The 21,623-nt window shown below is 37.4% G+C and overlaps 1 protein-coding gene across 6 annotated transcripts in view; it reads right to left on the minus strand.

Moving 5' to 3' along the window:
- Positions 1-21,623, minus strand: part of LOC309672808 (BEN domain-containing protein 5) — a gene marked incomplete at both ends in the record, with an annotated part of 984,871 nt that overhangs the window by 371,340 nt on the left and 591,908 nt on the right. For 4 of the 6 annotated variants that reach the window (XM_082484406.1, XM_082484410.1, XM_082484408.1 and 1 more), the window contains 3 exons: positions 3,423-3,571; positions 9,838-10,213; positions 11,927-12,060. The exons of 1 other annotated variant lie outside the window; for it this stretch is intronic. In XM_082484406.1, the coding sequence (XP_082340532.1) occupies positions 3,423-3,571; positions 9,838-10,213; positions 11,927-12,060 (659 nt within the window). The remainder of the gene's footprint in view (positions 1-3,422; positions 3,572-9,837; positions 10,214-11,926; positions 12,061-21,623) is intronic. One more of the 6 variants, XM_082484411.1, reaches the window with a different exon arrangement.

The following is a 21,623-nucleotide window of genomic DNA, read 5'->3' on the forward strand; positions in this document are numbered from 1 at the left end:
GAGAATACTTTGTACCTTGTAGGTCTACGCTCCTAATTCCTGGAGTACAGTGCAGGCACCTGAACTGCCTCTGCACACGGAAAGCTTTGCTCACATGGTGATGAACTCCGTTTGGTTTGGTTGGACCCACGCTTGCCCATCACGCCTGACACGCTAACGCATGACCTAGCTATTCTAATTACTGACACGAGTTCACTGCACTGGAAAGGAAGAAGATAATTCTGTAAAAGTGCAAAATACCAAAATTACGCATCAATTGGGTTGTTATATCCAAAATTTAGATTTCATAAAATCTGATCAAATGGAGGTTCTTTCTGTAACACTAACACTTTAACAAAAACTTACTGCCTCCTCACGATTAAAAAAAAAAGTCCTGTGAACAAAATTCTATGGCAAAACTTTATTAGGAGACTCTGTTTGCCTTAACTGTTTTACTCTTAGTTTTTCATGGTTTTACTCCTTTCATGTGGCATTACATAAACTGTGCCTGCTACCCATACAGATCTGAGCAGTATCACATAAGTCCCATTAAATGCAACGAAAATTGGACAAAGCTACTGTAAAATTTGATATACCCGTAATTTTACTGCCTATATTCAACCAAAACCCATTTTTCCTGTAAATGGAAACCTTCTTTAATTATTAATGAGGGCTATAACCCGCAGAAATTTTTTATTACAACAGCATCCTTCAAAAGCAACTAGTTGTTTAAAAGCTTAAGTAGAAAAATATGAATGGTCTGGCTACCGGCTACCTTATAAAAAACAAATGAAAAGTCTAACTTCCTCAAAGTATAAAACCATAAAGCAAGCTGCCTCTCCTGCAGAATTTTCTACATTAAAGGGACTCTAAGAAGCTTTTCACAAGTCCACATGGTATTTAGATTTTGTAATGGACAGAAATGGAACTAGTAATATGCATAACACGAACACCCCTTTTTTTCCTTCCTTCCTTCTCTGTTGTTGAGCCTCTTCATAATTGCTTTAAAAAAATTCACACTCTTGGTGCTTTCTCCACATTTTGTAAGACAACTTCAATCAGAGTGAGTAGACTGTGCTCAGAAAACAGTCATGTTACAGTTATAATTCAGTTCTTTCTGTTTCGATCTTGGAAAAGTTATCTGTAAAAATGAGTATAAGTTACTTAGAAAATGACTAAGATTAGGAATGTTGTGACATGCCAAATTTTGGATATCTGTATTACATTAGTTGCAGAGACTGCTTTATTTGATCAAAAACCTAATTCTCCTCCGCCAAAATCAGGGTTTGCCTTTGCTAAAGATTGTTTAGTCTCTTAAGCTACTACATTATTCATTAGCTTTATTTAAAAGAAAACAAGTTACAGCAAATATTTTTAATATTTATGATTCAGACAGATCAACTCTTCTTTGAACATGCTTCATTTATTAAAATAAGTTATCACTGGTATGAAACACCTATGGTAACAGCAACTACGTGACAGACAGCCACAGACACAGAAATCTTATGTCTCCCTTTTTCTATTTCTAGCACTGTTACGGCAAGGAATTTAATCTGTCCATGTCTCAGTTTACCTCTCTGTAAAACAGGCTCGGCACTGTTTCCTATTACTCCCAAAGTTACGGGAAGCTTACTCTGCTCCAGATTCAGAAGCCATTTCCTTCTTGCTGGAAGAGCTGCCCCATGGGCCAGACCCTCGGCTTGATGAAATCAATGGGAACTTTACCCCCAATTTCAGCAAATGCAGGATCCAACTTCAAGCACAACATAACAGAAAGAACAGCAATTCAAAGCAATGCTCACCACCGTAACTGTGCTAATGTGCAATATATCTAAAATGTATCTCAGAAGATGAACTCTTTTTTATTTTTTTCTTTTTCTTAGTTCTTCTTTTCTTTAAATGAATGCCACAGGCTCTTTTTCAGTAACTCTCTTCTCCCTCTGGAGGGGAGAGATTTATCTGCTTTGAAAGAATCCTACTAAGATCAAATCTGATGCCACAAAGGACAAGATTTCTAAAAAAGTATTTCAGTTACTCTAGTGGTGCATGTCAATAAAGAAGTAATGAAAAAAAGGCATATATAAGGAAAATTGGAAAAAACACTCTCCAACACTCTAAACAAATGATTAGTTCACATTTCTGGCAGCTGAGCTGGCTGAAGCCCCAATAAATAGGCAAACTTAAAGAAAGACACAATTACAAAGAGGAAGTTAAAGAGATTAATAGCTGTAAAGACAGAGAAAACTTCAGCAACAAAGTGCCAAGAAGCTGGCAGATGAAGTAAAGGTGCAGGAAAAGCTGCATACAAATACTAAAGAATGTGCCCTATCCCACAGACCTTAAGCAGAAAAAAAGAAGGTGAACCAAACTCTAACAATATTATATGCTAAGTTTTCTTTGCACAAATATACACAAAATATACAAGCAAATGACATATGTTAAATACATTAGGCAAGAAAAGCTACCTGAACCAAATATCTGTCAAACTGCCAAGATCATACTATTTTTCACATACATTTTGCCCTCAACAATTATGTCGAATTTGACTTCGAGAATGACAGACACTTGTGCAGTCAGTCTTGTAACACAGATCTGAAAATGTAGTATTTCATGCTATTCCATCAGTAATTACACTGTATGCCAAAGCTGAAATGAATGTTTCCTCCTAAGTAGTTCTCAGCTTATGGCACCAAATGCATACATTTCCTAAGAAACTGGATCTGCAAAGGCAATTCTGAAGGGCATATAGTTTCGTAAAAGAAATATAATGTCCATTTAATGATAACGGCAACAGCTATAAAAGCAGGCCTTGGTAGATGAGCGGACAATGCGTTAAACATGTCTGAAAAACTATCTGTCAGGTTCAGGCAAACTGTAGCTAGATGTTATTTCACCAACTTTATAAAAGTACCTGGAAAGTAGCACTACATCAGCTCAATTCAGTGGCAACGCTACTAGCAGATTCAAGGGAGCCCATTTTCATTCCAGGGTTCGCAATTACCTACTGGACTCTATTTCAACCAAAACACGAAGGTTTCTCTGCAATATGACTACAGCACATAAAAAACATTAAAGACCTCTTAGGAAAAAGCATTTCTTTTAAATAGAACAATGTACCTTTATAATGTGGGTTCCTGACTTTGGTGGATTTATGTATGTCACCAATTGAAGACTATGCCAATGTGCTTGTGCAGGAATATTTAATAATTATACTCCTTGTGTTGCACAGCATTCAATGCTCTCCTCACTGAGGATAATTTTCTAAGCTGTTCACGTTTGTGTAATTTCATAGTTTTCCTCAGCATAACAGCATGCCTTTATAAAAACTGAGGAAGTTTGTATAAGCTGCTACCACGCAAAACCCCTGAGATCAGGAAAATTCCCCAAGAAAATCACCTGACGGACATTTACAAATTACTCATGCTATATTTAATTTAAAATACCTTTCCATTCTCGAGAATATACTTGTCCATTACTGGAACAGGGGCAGGATAGTACGTTGATGTATTTGCTTCCTCACTGAAGGTCTTCTGTACCTCAGGTTCAGGCTCAATTGTTTCTGGTTTTACTTTTTCAAGCTCAATGGCAGGTCCTAGACAGTTAAGAAAAGAGAGCTGTCTGCTATCCCAGAGAACATGAAATCAATCACTTCATCACCCATGGTTAGCATAAAACAACACATTAGTCATGTTCATTTTAAAGTTAGAAAGAGTCTAACCCAAAATCCTACTTCTGAACGTCAGTGCTTTATAAACATTAAAATGTTTAATTTAAATGTTTAATTTTATTCTTAAAGCATATGGACAATTACAGATATAGGTAAGAGTGCTTCAATGCACACTACAGAAATTACGTTAAAAAGACACTGAAATTATAAACCAAAAGCAACAATAGTAATTCATCAAATAAGAATTACTATATAGTTGCATAGAAACCTGTGTAATTTACTGTGATAATTACATAAATTATCTATATAGAATTACAAATTTTCTAGAAATTTGAAATCTCTTCAGATATAACAGAGGTATATTAAAAATAGCGAGGATCTACAGAAATGCTATAAAGGAAACAGGCTTAGGCTACTTATGCTAAAGTATCATGCATAGAAAAGAGTATCCAAGGTTAAAAAAACCCACATAAATTAGAATTTTGATTTTCCAATCCATCCAACACATTGATTTTTATTTTTAATGTAATCAACAAAAATTAAACACAGATTAAAAAACAGAATGCTACTAAGCATATGTTTGAGGCTTCAAAGGAGGGTAATTATTTTGTCAGTCATCAACTTGTCCTTTCCAGATTAAATTTATAAAGCATTCCTAAAAAGACAGAAGAACAAAACAAAAAATTGGTGAACTGGATTTCATATTCCATCCATTGCAACAGTTAGACCAGAAGTCTAGGAACAGGCTACGGCCGGCCCCAAGCCTATCATTGTCTCTTGATGGGTCTTTGGGATCACGAGAAGCTCCAGCAGTCACTGAAGTTTCGCGCAGGGATGGTGGTTTGTTAGCACAGCAAGGTTGCCAGCTCAGACCCTGGACACCACAGTAATCAGCCACTTCCAACAACTACAAGGATAAACTCACCCACTTGTAAGAACTATATTGTACCTGGTTGGAGCTGAGAGCACTGCAGCACTCTGTAGCCCAACCTTGACATCTCCAACAAATGACAATTTAACAATCGGGTCACCGTCACAGTTCAGCATCCCCCATCAGTGTTTGCGCACATAGACCAAGCCCTGAATTGATCAAGCTCAGCAAGTCGAGCTGGCGCCAGAGCTCGTGTCTTGAGTCACGTATTTTAAATAGTTCCTGTACCTGGAACAAGTATAGTATTCATTCCTCCTCCTTTGTGAAGTTTGATTTACCGATTATTATACAGTGATAGCAGCATTTCCTTCATTGTCAGCACTGGACATTAATCCTATAGCTTATTCTACACCTACATAGCTAGCTAAATGTTGCCAGCTGACTGCCACTTGACACTCCGCAAAAACTAAAAGTTGTCTTGGCAACTTGGATGACCCTAAACTGCAGTGCCACCAACAGAATGTCTTAAGAGCCATATGCAATCCAAGCATGGCACAAATAGAGACATTACAAAACCTGTACAATTTGCATTATAATTTCATAGTAATCTTAATGAGCACCTCTACTATCATGCATATAAAATGGTACAACCAAGACAAACTAAACTTTCTAAGCTCGAGACTGCTACACTGATTCAGACTGGGGGAAAGACCTGGATTGATTAAGCCACCCAAAGCCCGCACACATCTCAGTGTTGGCACACCTGAACAAGCAGATACAGCGACGTAATTGCCAGTGTGAACTTAAGAAGTGATCTTTTAGCTGTTACTTTAAGAACATTCTTCAACAAAGTGCTACTTTGAGTTCTCTTATACTTTCAAAGTCACTTTGAGGAAGATATCAAAGAACAACCACCTTCTTCCTAGAAGGAAATTATTATCTCAGTTTAAACACTTTTACTAGTTGCTATTTAGAAGTCTTTTACTGTTTTGTTTATAGGCATACATTGACACAGGTGGGATTTGGTTTCCAGAGTTCCCCAAGAAAAACAGCTGATTAAAGTCCACAATAACCAGAGCTCTAACAGGTCAGAAAAACCTATTATTGCAATTCAGGCTTTACTCTTGCTTAGGAGTCACCCAACAGAAAGCCTTTAAAACGTTGTTGCTTATATTCTACTCATTTGTCCTTCCCAAACAGAAATCTGCTTTTAGGTAGTCTTCACAACTACTTTCACCAACTAGTAGAGTTGCAGTAAAGACTGCATTTTCAACCCAGCGTGTTGCGAATTAGACATGCAACCCACATTGGTGCCTTATTGCTAATGATGGGAGTTGTGTGCCCAATTTACCACACACCACGCTCTAAAAGTTTCCCCTCTCCGTAGCTCTCATGCTCTGCATCTTATTTTAGAGATGATGAACGGGACATACAAAAATATATGCCACTATCTAAAGGCTTAACAATGATGGCACTTGAGCAAGAAGGATCACAAAAAAAAAAAATAATACAGTTCTTCAGAATGCAAAAAGGAAACAAATGTTTTATTGCAAAATCTTTCTCCTTCTGACTGTAGAGTTCCCACAACATCTGAGAGGCCTGCAACTTCAAACGCAGGACGAAGAGGTAGAAGGCTTCCCTTTATCACCTCTTTTCCTCAAAAACGCATCTTGGGCTACACGCTACCCAAAATTTAGTAAATAAGCCGAAATAAATGAACTGATAAAGCGGCCAGTATACATTTGCAAGCAGCAAGCTGTTTTTCCACATGGCATAGCAGAATTTGAACAAAAACAACAGGAGTCTGAGAAGGGGAATTATTATATATACGGTACTCCCTGTACTTGTACTTGATAGAAACCTTGGACTTTTTTTTTTTTTTTTTTTTTTTTTTTTACATCCAGAAACCAAACGTAGAAAAGCTGAACAATAGCAATTCCTGACATGTGGTAAGACACAAATACCATTTCATTCCCCCTATCCTGGTGTCAGTCCCAAGACGCTGTAAACTAGATCACTGAAATTAAACTGGGATTAAAAATAACCACTTGGGGGGCTGTGTGTGTTGAGGAATGAATGAATGAAGGAAGGTAAATATACTCCCCAACTTCAGAGCAACACTAATTCTTACCAATGCAACATGAAAAAACAGAATTTATCAGTGACCAGGCAACACTCAAACATTATCCCTGATACAACTTCACTACTTCTGGCCATATAAAACCATAGTAAACTGCACAGATCTTACTCTGGAGACAACTACTTTTTCAAAAGTTATTGAAATTTTTATCTTTTGCAATCCAAGGACTATTTAAAGTTAGTCCTACAGGGAAGACTCAATGATTTAATTCTCTAAATCACCTTAGTCTGATAAAAACAGGGCGAATTGCTCAGTTGTACCTGAAAACACACTAAAGATAAACTGCAAAGGCCTACGACTGCAGGGCTTCCTCACCCCAAAGCAGGGAAGGGAAAAGAGGTTGTGGCTGCCCACATTCTTCAGGGCGCTCAGATGATGGATACTGTAACCCCTTCCATGACAGTCATCGTGTTCCTGAAACGCTTTGGTCCCTAAAGCCCTGGTCAAACGCCCACCTCCTCCAGGAAGGGATCTGTTGGGCAACAGCATATCGAAATCATAAAGAAGCTTCAATATAGCCCCGTGGATCACTACTGATTTCACTGCTGTCATTTCCCACATCTGCTTTCAAGGCTCTTTGAAAACAAAGAGCAATTCAATGTCACCATGTGACGGATTAAGAACCTCACTCTTCCCACGAGAGTGGCTCAAGTTTAGTAGCAGAGATGAAGGCCTAAGTCTAGAGTAGAATACATTGACTTCTAGCTTCTCACTGAAATCACCACAGCGATGGGAAATTAGGAGACTGAATCCTTGACTGAATGTTAGCTCAAGAGGCTGTTCTATATTTGATCTGCAAGTTTAAAATGGCAACAGGCACGCGTTTCCCACAGCTGCAATTCATCAGCACAAAACAGCTGTCATCTCATGCAAAGAAATCAGAAGTCTCTAAGGTGAAACAGAAATGCAATTAGTTTGCATTAAGTCCAGCCTGCTAGAAGTGCAGCGTAACATAAATTACATGTAATTTGAAACTCTAGGTTTAAGAGATCGCTGCAACAACCGAAGATGAATTCGGGATGTAATCTATTTTCTGAACAATTTTCACAGATTATTCACGTACCCAAACATACCTCATTTATAAGCAGGAAAAGTAAGGAAGACTAAAGAAGTCTTTACATATCTGTTTCTTGATTAAAAGTAGCACTTTTTCATACTCTCATCAGACTCCCTAATTTATAATTTGCTGAAGATGTCTCCTTTTCCAATCATTCATAAATTTTATACTGATCTTTCTAGAATCTGGTTGTTTCTCTACTGTGAATAAGGCTACAAGGAAATGCAATAGAGTTATCAGTGGTTAATACACTGAATGAATCTTAGGAAACACACACCCTGTGAAGGACACAGCCTGTAGGGCCAAATTCTACCTTTGTCATCCATTAAAAGTTCCATACAAGTAATAACAACAAGGGATTTTTTTTGGAGGTTACCTATGATTCATGTTTGTCCAGGTATGTGTTTAAAATAAAAGAACTTGTCTTCAATGTAATCAAGATTTATTTTCAGTTGTAAAGCAGATGCGAGACCAATACAATGGAAATTCAAGCCCAGTATTTAGAGAAGATTCGGCATTTTTTTTCCAAGAGGATTTGTTTTTTGGTGTTGTGGGTTTTTTTCTTTTTTCCTTTTTCTTCTAAGCTTTCTTGATTCAGCTCAAGTGAAAAATGCATCCCTTCTTTCTTAAAGTGAAAGAAACGAGACAGAATTCAGAAGCTGTCTTCATTTCATTGCTGGTCTCACCACTCAAACTGCTGTCAAGTCTACCAAATAAATTGGTATTTTACGCCGTTCAGCCCCATTGCCTACTAACATCTGGCTGGTGCTCCATTCACATAAATTCCAGCTAACTACTTGCAGATGAAGAAACATCTTTCCATCCAAGGAAAATTTTAGAAGGCTCAGTGGAATCTACTGCCAACCACATCGTGTTTTTCAGACTGTGGAAACCTTGCCTATTTAGTTTTATTTAAAAAGTTAACTAGAATGTTTATAATAAGTAATGACATTTTAATTATGCACAGTGTAACAATGATGAGCATTCACAGTCAAACACCCAGTTTAAATTGTCAGATGCTACTTCGAGAACCTGGCTCCAAACTTGCCGGCACACCTTAACACATGCTACAGCACAGGCACATGCTCTCTCGGGCTCAGGTTTGTAGTGAATACAACTCAGACCCACATGCAAATCGCATGCACTCGTTCAAGTCAAGTAGAAGAGCCAATATCCAATTTACATGCAAAAATTAAGTTTCCAGATACACAAAGGCAGACATAAGAAACAGCATGCTAAGTCTGGATGCACAGATTTTAACCAAGTTTCAGTCACCGAGCAAATCTTCAACACAACAGTACCACATTCTAATAGCAAACAAATATAAATTAGTAAAATATTTGAAGGTATTCCAAGGGTACCATCTTCAATGAAAAGGATGAACTTTTTATTTTGTCTTTTTTCCCATTTATTCCAACATAATGCTTAAATAATTTTTATAAACCGAAACAGATGAGCAATTGACTCAAGATTTTTAAAATTTAAATGCAAATTACACAAACCTGCATTTTGTAACAAGTGTTGATAAACGGGACACTAATATAAAAAGTTTTTTTAATTATTCTTTAACATTTCATTATTTTTCAAATAGCACGGCTGTTTAGAGCCACTGCTAAGAAGTTCAGGAACAAATCACATTCTAATGAGCTGCTAATGGGAGGAGGGGGCAGAAAACGGAAGGCAACACAGTCACATAACAATAAACAAAATTCCTAACTAAAAAGAATAAAATAGTTTTAACCCAGATATTAATTCCACTGCCTTTTCTTTCTTCTTTTTTTTTTTTTCTTTTTAAACTGGAAGATATTGGTATATTTTGCAGATGACGCTTTATTATCTTTTTCAGCATATACTGGAAGGTCAGAGACTCTTTAAAATACAGCCACTTAAAATGGAACTCTGATTCAACCATACCAGCACAAAGACCTCTACTATCATTAAAGAAAAACCCAGACGTACATAGCATACAAATTCAACACATATTGTACAGCCATAGCAGAAAACCCTTTTAACATTCAATGTCCAGTTTAACAACCACTGCTATTCTTCAAATACGTTTCCGTTACTATTGATCACACTTGCAAAATTCATTAAAACTAGTCCCATTTAAGTCCGGCACTTACCACTACCTAGTCTTAGAAGCAGTACATCCTGGAGTCTCCTGTTCAAGTCTCTGAGCTCTTTCATTTCTGACACGAGTGCCCCATACTCCTTTAGCTTCTTCGCCTGTTGCACAAGCTGTCTCCGCGTTCTCTCAAGCTCCTGTTGAATGTGTCTCATTTCTTCCTGTTGCTGTTGGTAACTCCTCAGCAATTCTTCATACAGAATCCGAGGAACTACAGCATCGTCCATGTTGTTCATGCTTTCTGAAGTCTCCATAAAAGCCTCCTCAGGGCTGGAAGTATTACTGAGACTCATCCCATTCTGTTTTTCAAGCCGAGCAACGACTGCTTCAATGCTTTTGTGTGTACCTTCACTTTGTTTCCTCCCATCTTGTCTCTGCGTGTTACAATGAAAAATAAATAAATTAGGAGAGCAGTAAGATGTAGTACAAATTAAAATTCTACAGACTTGGGAACCGTTAATATTCTTGTTTTCCAAAAAAAGCAAGGCACAGTCTGCCTGCAAAAATGTTTTGCCTAACAGATTCTTGTGGATACACATCATAACTATCATGCACGCATAATTCAGCTAAATGCATATACAAATTTCTGAAGCCTTCCTTTCTGCAGTTGTGCAACACTTGCAAGTTGTGTGTATACAGGTCACTTGATTCCCTATACAAAGATAATTACTTTCTTAAAAAAAAAAAAAAAAAAAAAAAATGGATCTGGATCTTTTTTCCTTTAAACTTTGCCCCTAACATTTAGATTTCCAACAGCAATTGATTTTCTGGTAAAAGAAAGAATCAACTACATACTATGTTTGTCACCTGTAATGACATCAGAGATGAAAGCAGCATACCACACCAAGCTGTTTTGTGAAGAGAGGGCTTGTCCTTCCCACACTTTGGGAGACAAAACCTCTGACTGTTCCTCTAGCACGTTCACCCAACTGCCTCACGCAAGTGACTGAGTTAACACTATCAGCAAACACCGACAGGGAATTGAAAATACAGAATATCTGGAGACGGAATACATCATCCAGTCTCATCTTCCTGATCAACTGATTCCTTCTGTATTAGTACTGCATTGCAGAGGCTTCACGTCCTTTGAACTCTCACCAGAAATTTACCTTCGGCCATCTGCACAAACCCCACAAATTAAATAACACCTCTTTTCTAGGGCCTGGATACTGGTATTAAAATGTGACAGTACAGGTAAAAGTCACTAAGTTTTATTGGCCAAATATGGAAAAAGCATCTGAACTTCCAAGCAACTGCAAGGAAAGCAAATGTAGTTATAGGTTAGAGACAAGAAGCTGACACTATCAATTCCCATACCACAATATCCATGAGTAATGTGGCAGAAAATGAGATTATTTGATGTTACGCCTGTTTCATGCATGTTCTAAAAAAAAAAAAAAAAAAAAACACACCAAAAAATTAAAAAAATGCTGGCCCACCATAAAGAACTGTACTGGTATCATTCCTGCAGCTGCAAAACACATGAAGCCACAGAGCAGTATTTTATTCTGAAGGTTGGCAGACTTTTAAAGAAATCATTGATATCAAAAAATAAATATATTTACATAGTGGGTTTCTGACATCTGGACCTAAAAAGGGAACTGGCAGTTATAATGGAGGGATGCAGTCCTGTCAATTTGTCTTCTCACTCACTGCTGTAGTTGGGAAGTCTCAGAGTACCCCTTCCGAATCCAAACAAGCAACGCGCAATAGGTTACAAGTGCCACCAAGAGCAGCTGGTCGACATTCATATAACTGGTGACTTTTAAGGCATTCTGGGCCAAAGTGGAAGAGCATTGTTCCAAAAATCCCAAAATGGCAATTAAACTGTGCAGACAGTATAAACAGGAAAACGTTCAATTGCACATAAATCAGGTTTTGAAAAGCAGAACCCCACCCCCCCACACAATTTGACCCAATTTCACCAAACAGTGTTTTAAGGGGATCAAAAGCAGGCCTGGAATTCTTAAGCTATGACGTCTGTATATGCCCCAAGCACTTCCAATTAAAAAAAAAAAAAAAAAAAAAAGAAAAAAAGAAAAAGAAAAGAAAAAAGAAAAAAAAAAAAAAAGAAAAGACTTCAGTACCTTACTGTGTCTAAGCTCCACATCTTCTTCCCCATAATCTGTAACCTCCCCAGCTTCTTCTACGTGATTGAGAGAGAGTTTGGGGATTTTAATTTTCTTCTGCATCACACTGTTCTCAAGGTCAGTTTTGTCCTCTAAAATGTATATTAAAAATAAAATTTTGTTACATTAATCAGTGCTCTTACTTTCAAATACTACATGACTTAGGCAAGACCAGTTAAAAAAAAAACAAAACAACAAAACCTCCCATGCTTCAAACCCCTCATAATACTATGATCAAATTAATCCATGGTGTAACTCAACTGATGCTCACTGACAATTCTAGAATTTCAACAGGGGATCAATCTGGCCAAGCACAAGAATAACTGTTGTAAAATACCAAGGTAAATTCATGTGAGTGATCAAAAGCATCCATGAGTAGCTTGTACTATCCCTAAAAGGAGAGTTAAAGATGCTGTAAATAAAACAGCTTCCTAAAAACCATCTGTATTGCTTTAAATTATGTTTACCAACAATATTTTCATATTCATAATCCGTTGCTGCAGTTCAAACTCTGCTTAGGTTTAAAGCAAAAATAAACTTGGTAATTCATTCTATACTCTAACCATCATCTGTCAGCAGTACAGATCTATTTGCACACACGGCAGATTCTGCTGTTCTGCAAAGTGCAGGGCTGGAAAAGGGGATGCTGCAGGACAGATTGAAAGGGCATGACAGAAAAGTTTCGTATGGACCAAATCTGTAACAAAATTACTATACGACCCCTATTTTATTAGTTAATGGTACTAATCTTCCTTCAGATTCACAAAGCCAATAAATGGTTCTATTAATCTTTGAATCTCATAAAAAATGATGTAAAATATTTTCAAGTCTGAAACATTCTAACATATCTGAACATTAAGTATTTCAAAACATTATCTGAAAATAAGTTTGAAATATTTTAATATTCCTGAAAAGATGCAGAGGGGACAGCGAATCAAGAGTACAGTCACCCCAAATGTGCCTGTGATCCATAAAATTCTTGCAGAGCAGACAAGGTCTTAAAAAGATTCACAAGCTTGGCTACTTGTTCAAGACGCTGACAAGGCGAAATGCATCTAAACTCTGAAGCGTTGTCTTTGTACTTTGAAAGCTTATGAATAAGAAAAACATTTTGAGTTTTCTTATCCACCTGCAACTTGTATTTCACAAAGTGTCCCACGAATATTTTTGAAAGTGCCAATGAGGATGGCATTTGTGAGCGCTTAGCTGCATTGACTTTTGCTTTCTCAAATTAGCTTCTCTCCACAGGACCTCAAAATGGTTAGCGTTGACAGTGTAGGAAAGGGAAACAAAGGTAAATCACCGTTTAATGAGGAGCAAGGCATTCATTAGAAATGAATTACACAGATGAATGCAATTCATTTTGTTAAAGATAGAAATGGATCTCTAGTAGGCAAATGGTGATATTAACAGCCCAAGGCTATGTAAAGAGAATAGGCGCAGAACATGCAGAATAAGACATTAGACAACCTGAAATGAAATGCAGATGGTAGCAATAAATACTAAGACAGATGCAAAAAGAAACAGATAAACAGCAAAAACCAGCTAGGCTTATTTTAGATCATTCTCCATTCCCCAGAGCATCACGGATGCTTATCCCAGTAAAACAAAAAGGCAGTCCAACTGTTTCAGTTTTGAAAAATAAACCCCTACGTTTTCATTTATCTGGAAAACGTAGGTTCATCAGAAAACGGAGATAACCCAATTCCACTGACAGAGAGCAGAGAAAAAAATAAGAGAGCCTTCTTAAACAAAAAAAAAAAAAAAAAACAACCCAACCACCAAATTACAGACTAAAGGACAGACTGATGGGTATTGGTATCTTCTTGGAAGGAGAGAAATTTAAGAATAAATAAATCCATACTGAATGAAAAAAAAAAACCAACCAACTTTTTCTGTGACTATGTATTTTGGGGTGTCTGATGGATTGAGGAATCCTTTGCTAAAATATGTTCTCACAATTCCTTAGAGGAAGAGCAGCACACGCATGCTGCAGAGCCAGCCTCTAGCCTGCTTTGCCAAATCATCTTCCACAGAACGTGCAGATGAACTCCTTCTACATTTAAAGAATGCAGATCAGTTTCTATGCTCCGAAATAACCCTTGGCTTCACAACAAGATGGACACAATCCAATTACTTCACATAGTTAAAAAAATTGTCTGCTGGCAACTAGCTGAGGTCACCAGTAGCCAGAACCCCAGGCAAACTGGAAATGGACACCAGCCATCCTTCCCATGGCCAGGAAAAAGCAAGTCTTGAAACACTCATGGAAAGGGGTCACAGAGGAATAAGTGCATGCGCAGATTACAGTGGAAATCAGCAAGCATTTTCTGACAAATAAAACGGCATTAAAATAAAAACAAATTGGAAGAATGGAAATATTTATCTTTTGATTTTGGCTTTTTATTTTCAAGTCAATTTATAAAGACCATGAACACATTTTATGCACTGAACAACAGAAATGAAAGAAAATACTTAGTTTGGGGTCAAATAAAACAATGCAAATTAGCCAAATTCCTTATTCTCTCTAATCCCCTCCCAATTTCTCAGTTTGCCTATGAAATCTATATTTGCAAAACTTCACTGATGGACTGAAGGTAAAAGTTTATTTATATAATGCTCCTTAAAAATGCTTAAGTTTATATATTATTGGTGTGTAACTAACAACATGGTTCTCTTTTCATGTTTGGCAAATCTTTTCATTTGACTCTGATTTTACTGCTTATTCTGTACATGAATCAGGAAGTTGAAGAAAGGAACTCTCTTCTCCCCATATAAAATTTGAAGAAACAATGGTGAAAATGAGTTCATATAAGTTAAAGCTGAGGAATTTTTAATTTAGTCACTGAGCAAATAAATTCATGTTCCTCTGCCTTCCAACAACAGTACATATAATATTTTCTTACACATGCTCTGGACTTTGTAGGCCTATTTATACCTAACACAATTCATCTAGTATGTTGGATACGAAAAGGATGCTTTTTTTTTTAAAAAAAAAAAAAAAAAAAAAAAAAAGTGCATTTCTAACCTCTGTTGTCTTCTACATTAGCTGCAGACAGAGCCAGAAAAATCTCATTCTGAATTTAAGGCTAATGCTGGAGTACTGGCTTTTGTTCTGTAAATATTAATGGAATTTGGGACAGGGTAGAAGGGAGTGAGAGGAGACCAGGGGAGGGGTAGAAGAAACACAAATGTGCATTTAGAGCAGTTCTTCTTAGGACTGAACGTCTGTTCTTGTGCCAGCCTACAAAAGACAGGTGCAAAAGAAGAATCCAGCAAAAAGCAAAACACGCACAATTTTGAATCAGGAGCAAACCAGGATATGAACCAAATGGCTAGACAAGCTGCAGTTCAGCGCCCGAAGCTACAGAACACAGTAAGAGAGAGGACAGCCCTAGAAATGTCGTAGCTCGGAGCCTCAGTTTGTAATGACAGAATTTGTCCATAGTCATTTAAACCTTGCTACAAATTAAAAATTACACCTTCCCTTAGATGGCCATGACCAGATCGTCATAAAGTTGTGTCTGTTGTTTTTCCTATACATGGCATAAGTGGTTCAGTGATACCGGCTACTGAGAACTAGCACTTAACACACCTCATTAGGTACTTGTAACAAAATATGCAGGGCAGAAGCATGACAAGAATGGACAACATTGATGCCCTCTGTCCTTTAAGAAGGGACATTCTGGAAGACACACGTAAACTATGAAAAATTGCTTTTGTCCACAGTAGCCATAGTGCCAGACAGAGAAAACTGTATTCTGTGATTCGATATTCAGGATAAAGCATTCTGGAGTGACTGTGCTCCAGGAAAAGGTCAGACTTGGAGAGACCTTGCCAGTTAACTCCACAAGGTACTGAAGTACAGGACTCGAGAGCCAGTGCACATGATAGCATGTCTCCCCATACGGCCATCTACCAAAGTTGTTTGGGTAGTAAAAAAAAAAAAAAAAAAGTGAACTGCTGAGGAATTTCAGCGTGGCTGGGAAGACATTTGGCCTCAGCAGTGCTGAAAGAAGAGCCAAAAAGCAACCCTGCATTAGAGAATCTATATCAACTAGTGAAGGATAAACTGTTCCTGGAATGTTTTCTTCGGTCGGGCCTTCGTTTCAATGTCAGGATGGGTGGATCCGGGCCAAAAGGTAATAGCTTTAAGGCTAGAGCGGCAGGGAACCGAGGCAGACAAAGCAACTTTGACAAGGCAGGAAATAAAGTGGTTAAATTCAAGTGAAAGTATGTTAGTGCTCTAAAATTGAAAAACCTATCGTGGGATGTAGAATACAACTACGGAAATCTCAAAGTCTGCTTAAAACATTCCTTATTTTCTAATTTGAAAGTAAGGACCGAACAAACTAATCCCCTCAAAAAATAGTTCAAATGCTGACTCTTTTTTCCACCTTTGGAGTACAAGCTGGAAAAATAGAGGAAGAGAGCTCTGCACTCTAAATGGATGAGGGATGGCAGGTCTGGGATCAGTCCAAATAAAGGGCTTGGCAATGCTATAAATCTTACAATAATAAAATGAAAGAACCTTGAGCAAAAGTCGTCCTTCCCCTAAGCCTTCAAAAAAATTCCAGCCCTTGTGAAAAATGATATACTGACAGATGAAGAAATTTACCATCACCCTTCCTATTTCCAGGCATATACCCAACACATATGGGCAACACCTGTACAAAATTCCCCCCGCACTGCTGCACTGAACTGCTTCGCTACCAATTTAGCCAGGTTGCTTCTACAGAGCAGAGAACGTCACCTGCCTTAGCAGGCTGTGCATCGGTTACAGTTCATAAAGTAAAAAGACACTTAAGAGCCAAAGAAAAAAAAACAAAAAAAAACACAAAACCAAACACAACCAAAGGTATACTTGGTGCTTCAAAGCAAATACACACACAAGGCACAACAGGGCATGGATGCCTAAGCACCACTTTAACACAAATAAACAATAATCAATATTGCTGTGACTGAGAAGGAAAACAGCATGACAGTATTAAAAAAAAAAAGGGGGGGGCAAAAAACAGCCATCTAGTTTATTTGAAATGGGAAAAAAAGAATTACAAATTACTTTCTTAGCTAATTTAATGCAAACATTAAAGAAGGACTTTAACAGGAAGAACAGAAGAGTTTTCAGAAAATGTAACAATCCTGCTGACTCAGAAGATATTCAGGATACAGAGAAAAAAACCAAAACTTGTCTCATAAAAAACATCTGTCAGCTAGTAGTGCACTGAGATTAAGACCACTACCAAAGAAGAAACTCAGAATGACAGTAAGAGACCAGATAGGATAATGGACAGCCATAGAAATGCAAAAGTTATTTGAAGAATACAAGTGCTGTCAAACTCGATGCAGCTAAAAGGAGGAGTTATGTGCAAAAACAGGGCTCAACTGGGTGCTGGCACTGCCAATTCAGGATTTGGATAGTATAATTTACTATATTGTTTTGCTTTTTTTTTTTTTTTTCTCCCAGTCTACTAGAGCTTTGTTGGAAGGACAAAGAAAAAGATTACAGAAATAAGCGAAGGGCACAGCAAAAACACTACATGAAGTATAATTAGTTGGACAGAAAGGTAAAGCTGGGTGTAAGCAACAAAGCAGATGAAGAATAATATGAGACAGCAAGAATTTGGGTTGGGAATGACAGGAAAGATGATTTCCCCTCCTCACTCTAAAATAAAGAGAAATACACAAAAATGGTGGGAAAATATGTTGGGCCATCCTAAGCACAAGCTGGAAGAAAGATTGCTGCATAATAATGTCAGAAAGAGAAGATGACAACAAATTTAAGTGAGAAAAGTCAGGAATTAAAAGGTCGAGCTGAGAGCTGCCATCATCTGGGCTAGTATCACCCCCAAAATTTAAGAACTAAATAGCCCTGCAGCACTTCCCCAGAAAGAGAAGATGACAATAAACATGCAAACAACTGACTAGAATAAGGTCTTCAGAAGAAAAAGAAGAGTAAGCAAAAAAGTCAGAGAAGAACAACACATCAAGTAGCACTGTGACTGGCAGGGCCTATAAGCACATGAAGGTGAAGTTCCTGAAGAGCCACAAAGGCTGTTCAACTGCGTGGAGTGAATTTCAATTAAGTGTAGAGAATAGGAAACAGAGTGAAAATAATTATTAATCAAATTGGGAAAAGGCAAGATAGAAAGGTCTTAAGCTACCGCATGACAGGTTTAGAGATGATGGGTAAGAAGGATGATGTGCCAGCAGCCTGAATCACGACTGGTCACTGGTGATGGAGAGAAAGCCACACCTGTTTTGTAGAAAGGCACTAAAGAACAAAGAGAAAGATTAAGCAGCCAAAGTCCTACAAAAGCAGAGGACAGATCATATAAACAACTTCTATCTCTAAGTTCTGTCTGAAGTCCTACATCAAGACTGGCTCTCCCTCATCAATATTCAGTACAATAAAACAAGTAAATTCACAGGGCACAGACCTGCTGTTGCTCTCGCAAAAAAAAGAAATCTACCGCACTGGCTACTAAAAGAACAAATGTTCACATCTGAATGCACACTTTTTCATCTAGTGAACAACAAAGATATTCAGTTTAATACTGCTAGAAGTGAAGAGTTTTTGATACGGACCCCCATTTGTGGTCACATTTCTAATGCACATGAAGACATTCAAATATTTCCTAACATTCTCCTTTTGCACATGCTCATTTACAAGCAGACTGTTCAGATTTACTGAGTATGAGCCCAGATGTGTCAGACCTGTGCTGCAAAAAAAACTTAAACATATCTTCTTCCTTATTTTCCATTTTAATATGAAATCCATTTCTTAACTCAAAAGTTAATACAAAGTCTCTTCAAAAATAATCAACCAAAAGCAACATGGCTCAAAACTAAACTCTGCTAGAAATAACTATTATTCTTTTATTCTTTGTCAGCAAAACTCTCCCATTTAACTTTTAGTGGTATTAGAAGAGTGTCTGTCTGCAGTAGAAACTGATAGAGCTGGAAGATCAAGTACAGACAAGACATTAAGCTGAGAAACAGGAAATCATGCTCTTTACAAGACTGGGGACAGTTTTAATCCTGGATCTAATATTTACTTAAATACTGACCTTGAATAACTAAACCATTCCATCTTACTGTTCACATCTACCCCACTGAAGTGTTGTACAGATTGTTAATATTTGCACAATACTCCGAACACGCCAAACACAAAGGATTATAGCTATTATGGAACAACTCTCTTAATCCTTTCTGGAAGAAATGCAATAGTACAATATTACTATTAAATTAAAAAAAAAAAGAAACACTGAGAACAAGTAGGATGTTAAAATGCTATCTTTTAAATCTTTCCTCTGTACTGCATATGAAACTCAACTATGGGAATTATTTTTCAAAAGTTTGAACGTGATAAATATTTTACAAAAAACTACATATAATAAAAGCTATTTCTTTCTTTAAAAGTTCAAAAGTTCACTTAAAGAGATCATCAATCTCAATGACAGCTACAATTTGTCAATCTGGCTGCCCTGACTGGTCAGTCTGTATCATACTGTAAAATTATATTAGGACCAAACTCTGATTAGGATTTCATCATCACAAAGGCCACAAAGCCATGGAGATATCACCTACCAGCTATTCAGCAGATAGAGCAGATAAAGCAGCAGCCTACAGGGAGCACTCCAGGAAACCTCCACAACTATCCCTGCCCAAGGAAAGAGCTTGCTATGGAAATAGTGGGTAGATTTATGCATTTTTTTAATTAGCATACAAAAATTACAATGTGGCTCAGCCTCTACTGTTTTTAAAGGGTTGCTTTTAAAAAAAGCAAATAACCGACTGACTGGCACTTAGGCAATCCACTGGAAAAAAGAAATGTTTTACTGTTAAATTATGAAAACAAAAACATTAACTTACATTATTTTCCCCTTTTCACTCCCCTGCAAATTTTAGCATATTTTAATTAGTAAGTGTTAGTTACCATAGCTACCATAACCACACTATCTTTGAAGTCAATTTTATTAAAATCCTGAAATTCATAGTTTTATTGTATCTTAGATAAAGCTTATACAACATTTACAATCATAACTGGTGTTATACAGTGCAATGCATGTACTAAGACCAAGAGAAACAACAACAGCGTAGGTCACGTGTATGTCTTTGTGTCATAAAAATAAATAAATAAGTGACTTCTGACTATTAGGGGAAAGCAAAAAGCAAACATGACTGAGGAACAAGGTCAGTTGAGTAGGGTTTAAGACAAAAAAAAAAAAAAGTATTTATTTCCAGAATAAGCACATAATACAGGAATAATACAGGAAAAGACAAAACTAAATATAAGGGTAAAATCTTCTTGCACAGATAAATCCCAGCTTTTTAATTCCTTTTTACTGGCACTTTATCCTGTTGATGACAAATAACTATCACCGCTATCATATCACAAGGATTACTCCAAGCAACTAACTGTTTACCAGATACAGTTTTAAAAGTTCCAAATTTTTTTTGCTGCTGCCATTTAAGCTTTACATGAATATGCCATATTAAGACTTCAATGCTGAACAGACACAAAAGACATAAAAAACCCAAATTTTGCCTTTGTATAAGCAGTTCATATCTCAGATATGCCCCTACAGTAGAATTTAGAAGGAAAAAAAAACAAACACCCTTCATCTTAAAAGAGTTAAAAATAAACCAGAAATGGATCAAACACAAAATGAGTGTGAAGTTTAGTTTTAAATATTCTTTATGAATACTACCACACTTGTATTAAGGACTACGTTTAAGAATGTGATGCAGTCACTCTGTTACACAAAATGATTTGGTGAACCTCTGCATACAGCTAGATCTTCCACCTAGTGAAAAGGTAACACAGCAGTAGCATGCCAGTTAAATATCTGACAAAGCAGGCCATGCACTTCAAATATCACAGCAGAAAGTTTAAAAAAAAAAAAAAAATAATTTAAAAAACTGTGGTTTGAACAAGGTTACTTCAGCACTGCCTACCCTGCTGGGCTTACTTTCTCTCAGTGATGGCAAGAGGGCCGTTCACATGGCAAGACCCGATGGCCGGGTACAGCAGGCAGGTAGCACAGTTAGGAAGAGCTGGACCTGCTGCTCAAGGGCAGTGGCAAACAAGCTCACCCACAGGTACTCCAGAATTATCCCAGGAAAAAACTAACCAATTCAAAAGAGTCTGTGAGGAACCACTACCACTACTGGAAGGTTTCCTACAGCCTCCTCCTGGCACTTCACTCAGGACAACACTCAGGATCACCCAAGAAGCAGTTGCATGCATTCCGAATTTTTTCCTGGTGCGATTTCTCCCCAGGTCCCTGTCACACACCATACGAGTTGCATGATAGGGAATAGACCTAGAGCTTTCCAGGAACAAAGAGTTGGCAAATGTGGTTCTTACCACAATAGTTCATTCAGCCTACAAACTGGGAAAGGAAACACAGCATGTGGGCTATTTAGGAACGTGGGATGGAGCATGGGTACACAGTGGCCGCAGCTATGACGCGCTCCGCATACTCCAACTCCAAACAGCACATCAAGGGAAAAAATATGCACGAAGACACACAATACTACAGAAATATCAATGAGAGCTTCACATTAATGTTACATATCAAGACCACTTCCGGACCTAAATTTTGTATATGCTTGATATAATCCAAGATCTCATCTTCTAAATTTTCAC

This window comes from Vanellus vanellus (assembly GCF_965231255.1).
Source record: "Vanellus vanellus genome assembly, chromosome: 5".
In the NCBI taxonomy this organism is placed as follows: Eukaryota; Metazoa; Chordata; class Aves; order Charadriiformes; family Charadriidae; genus Vanellus; species Vanellus vanellus.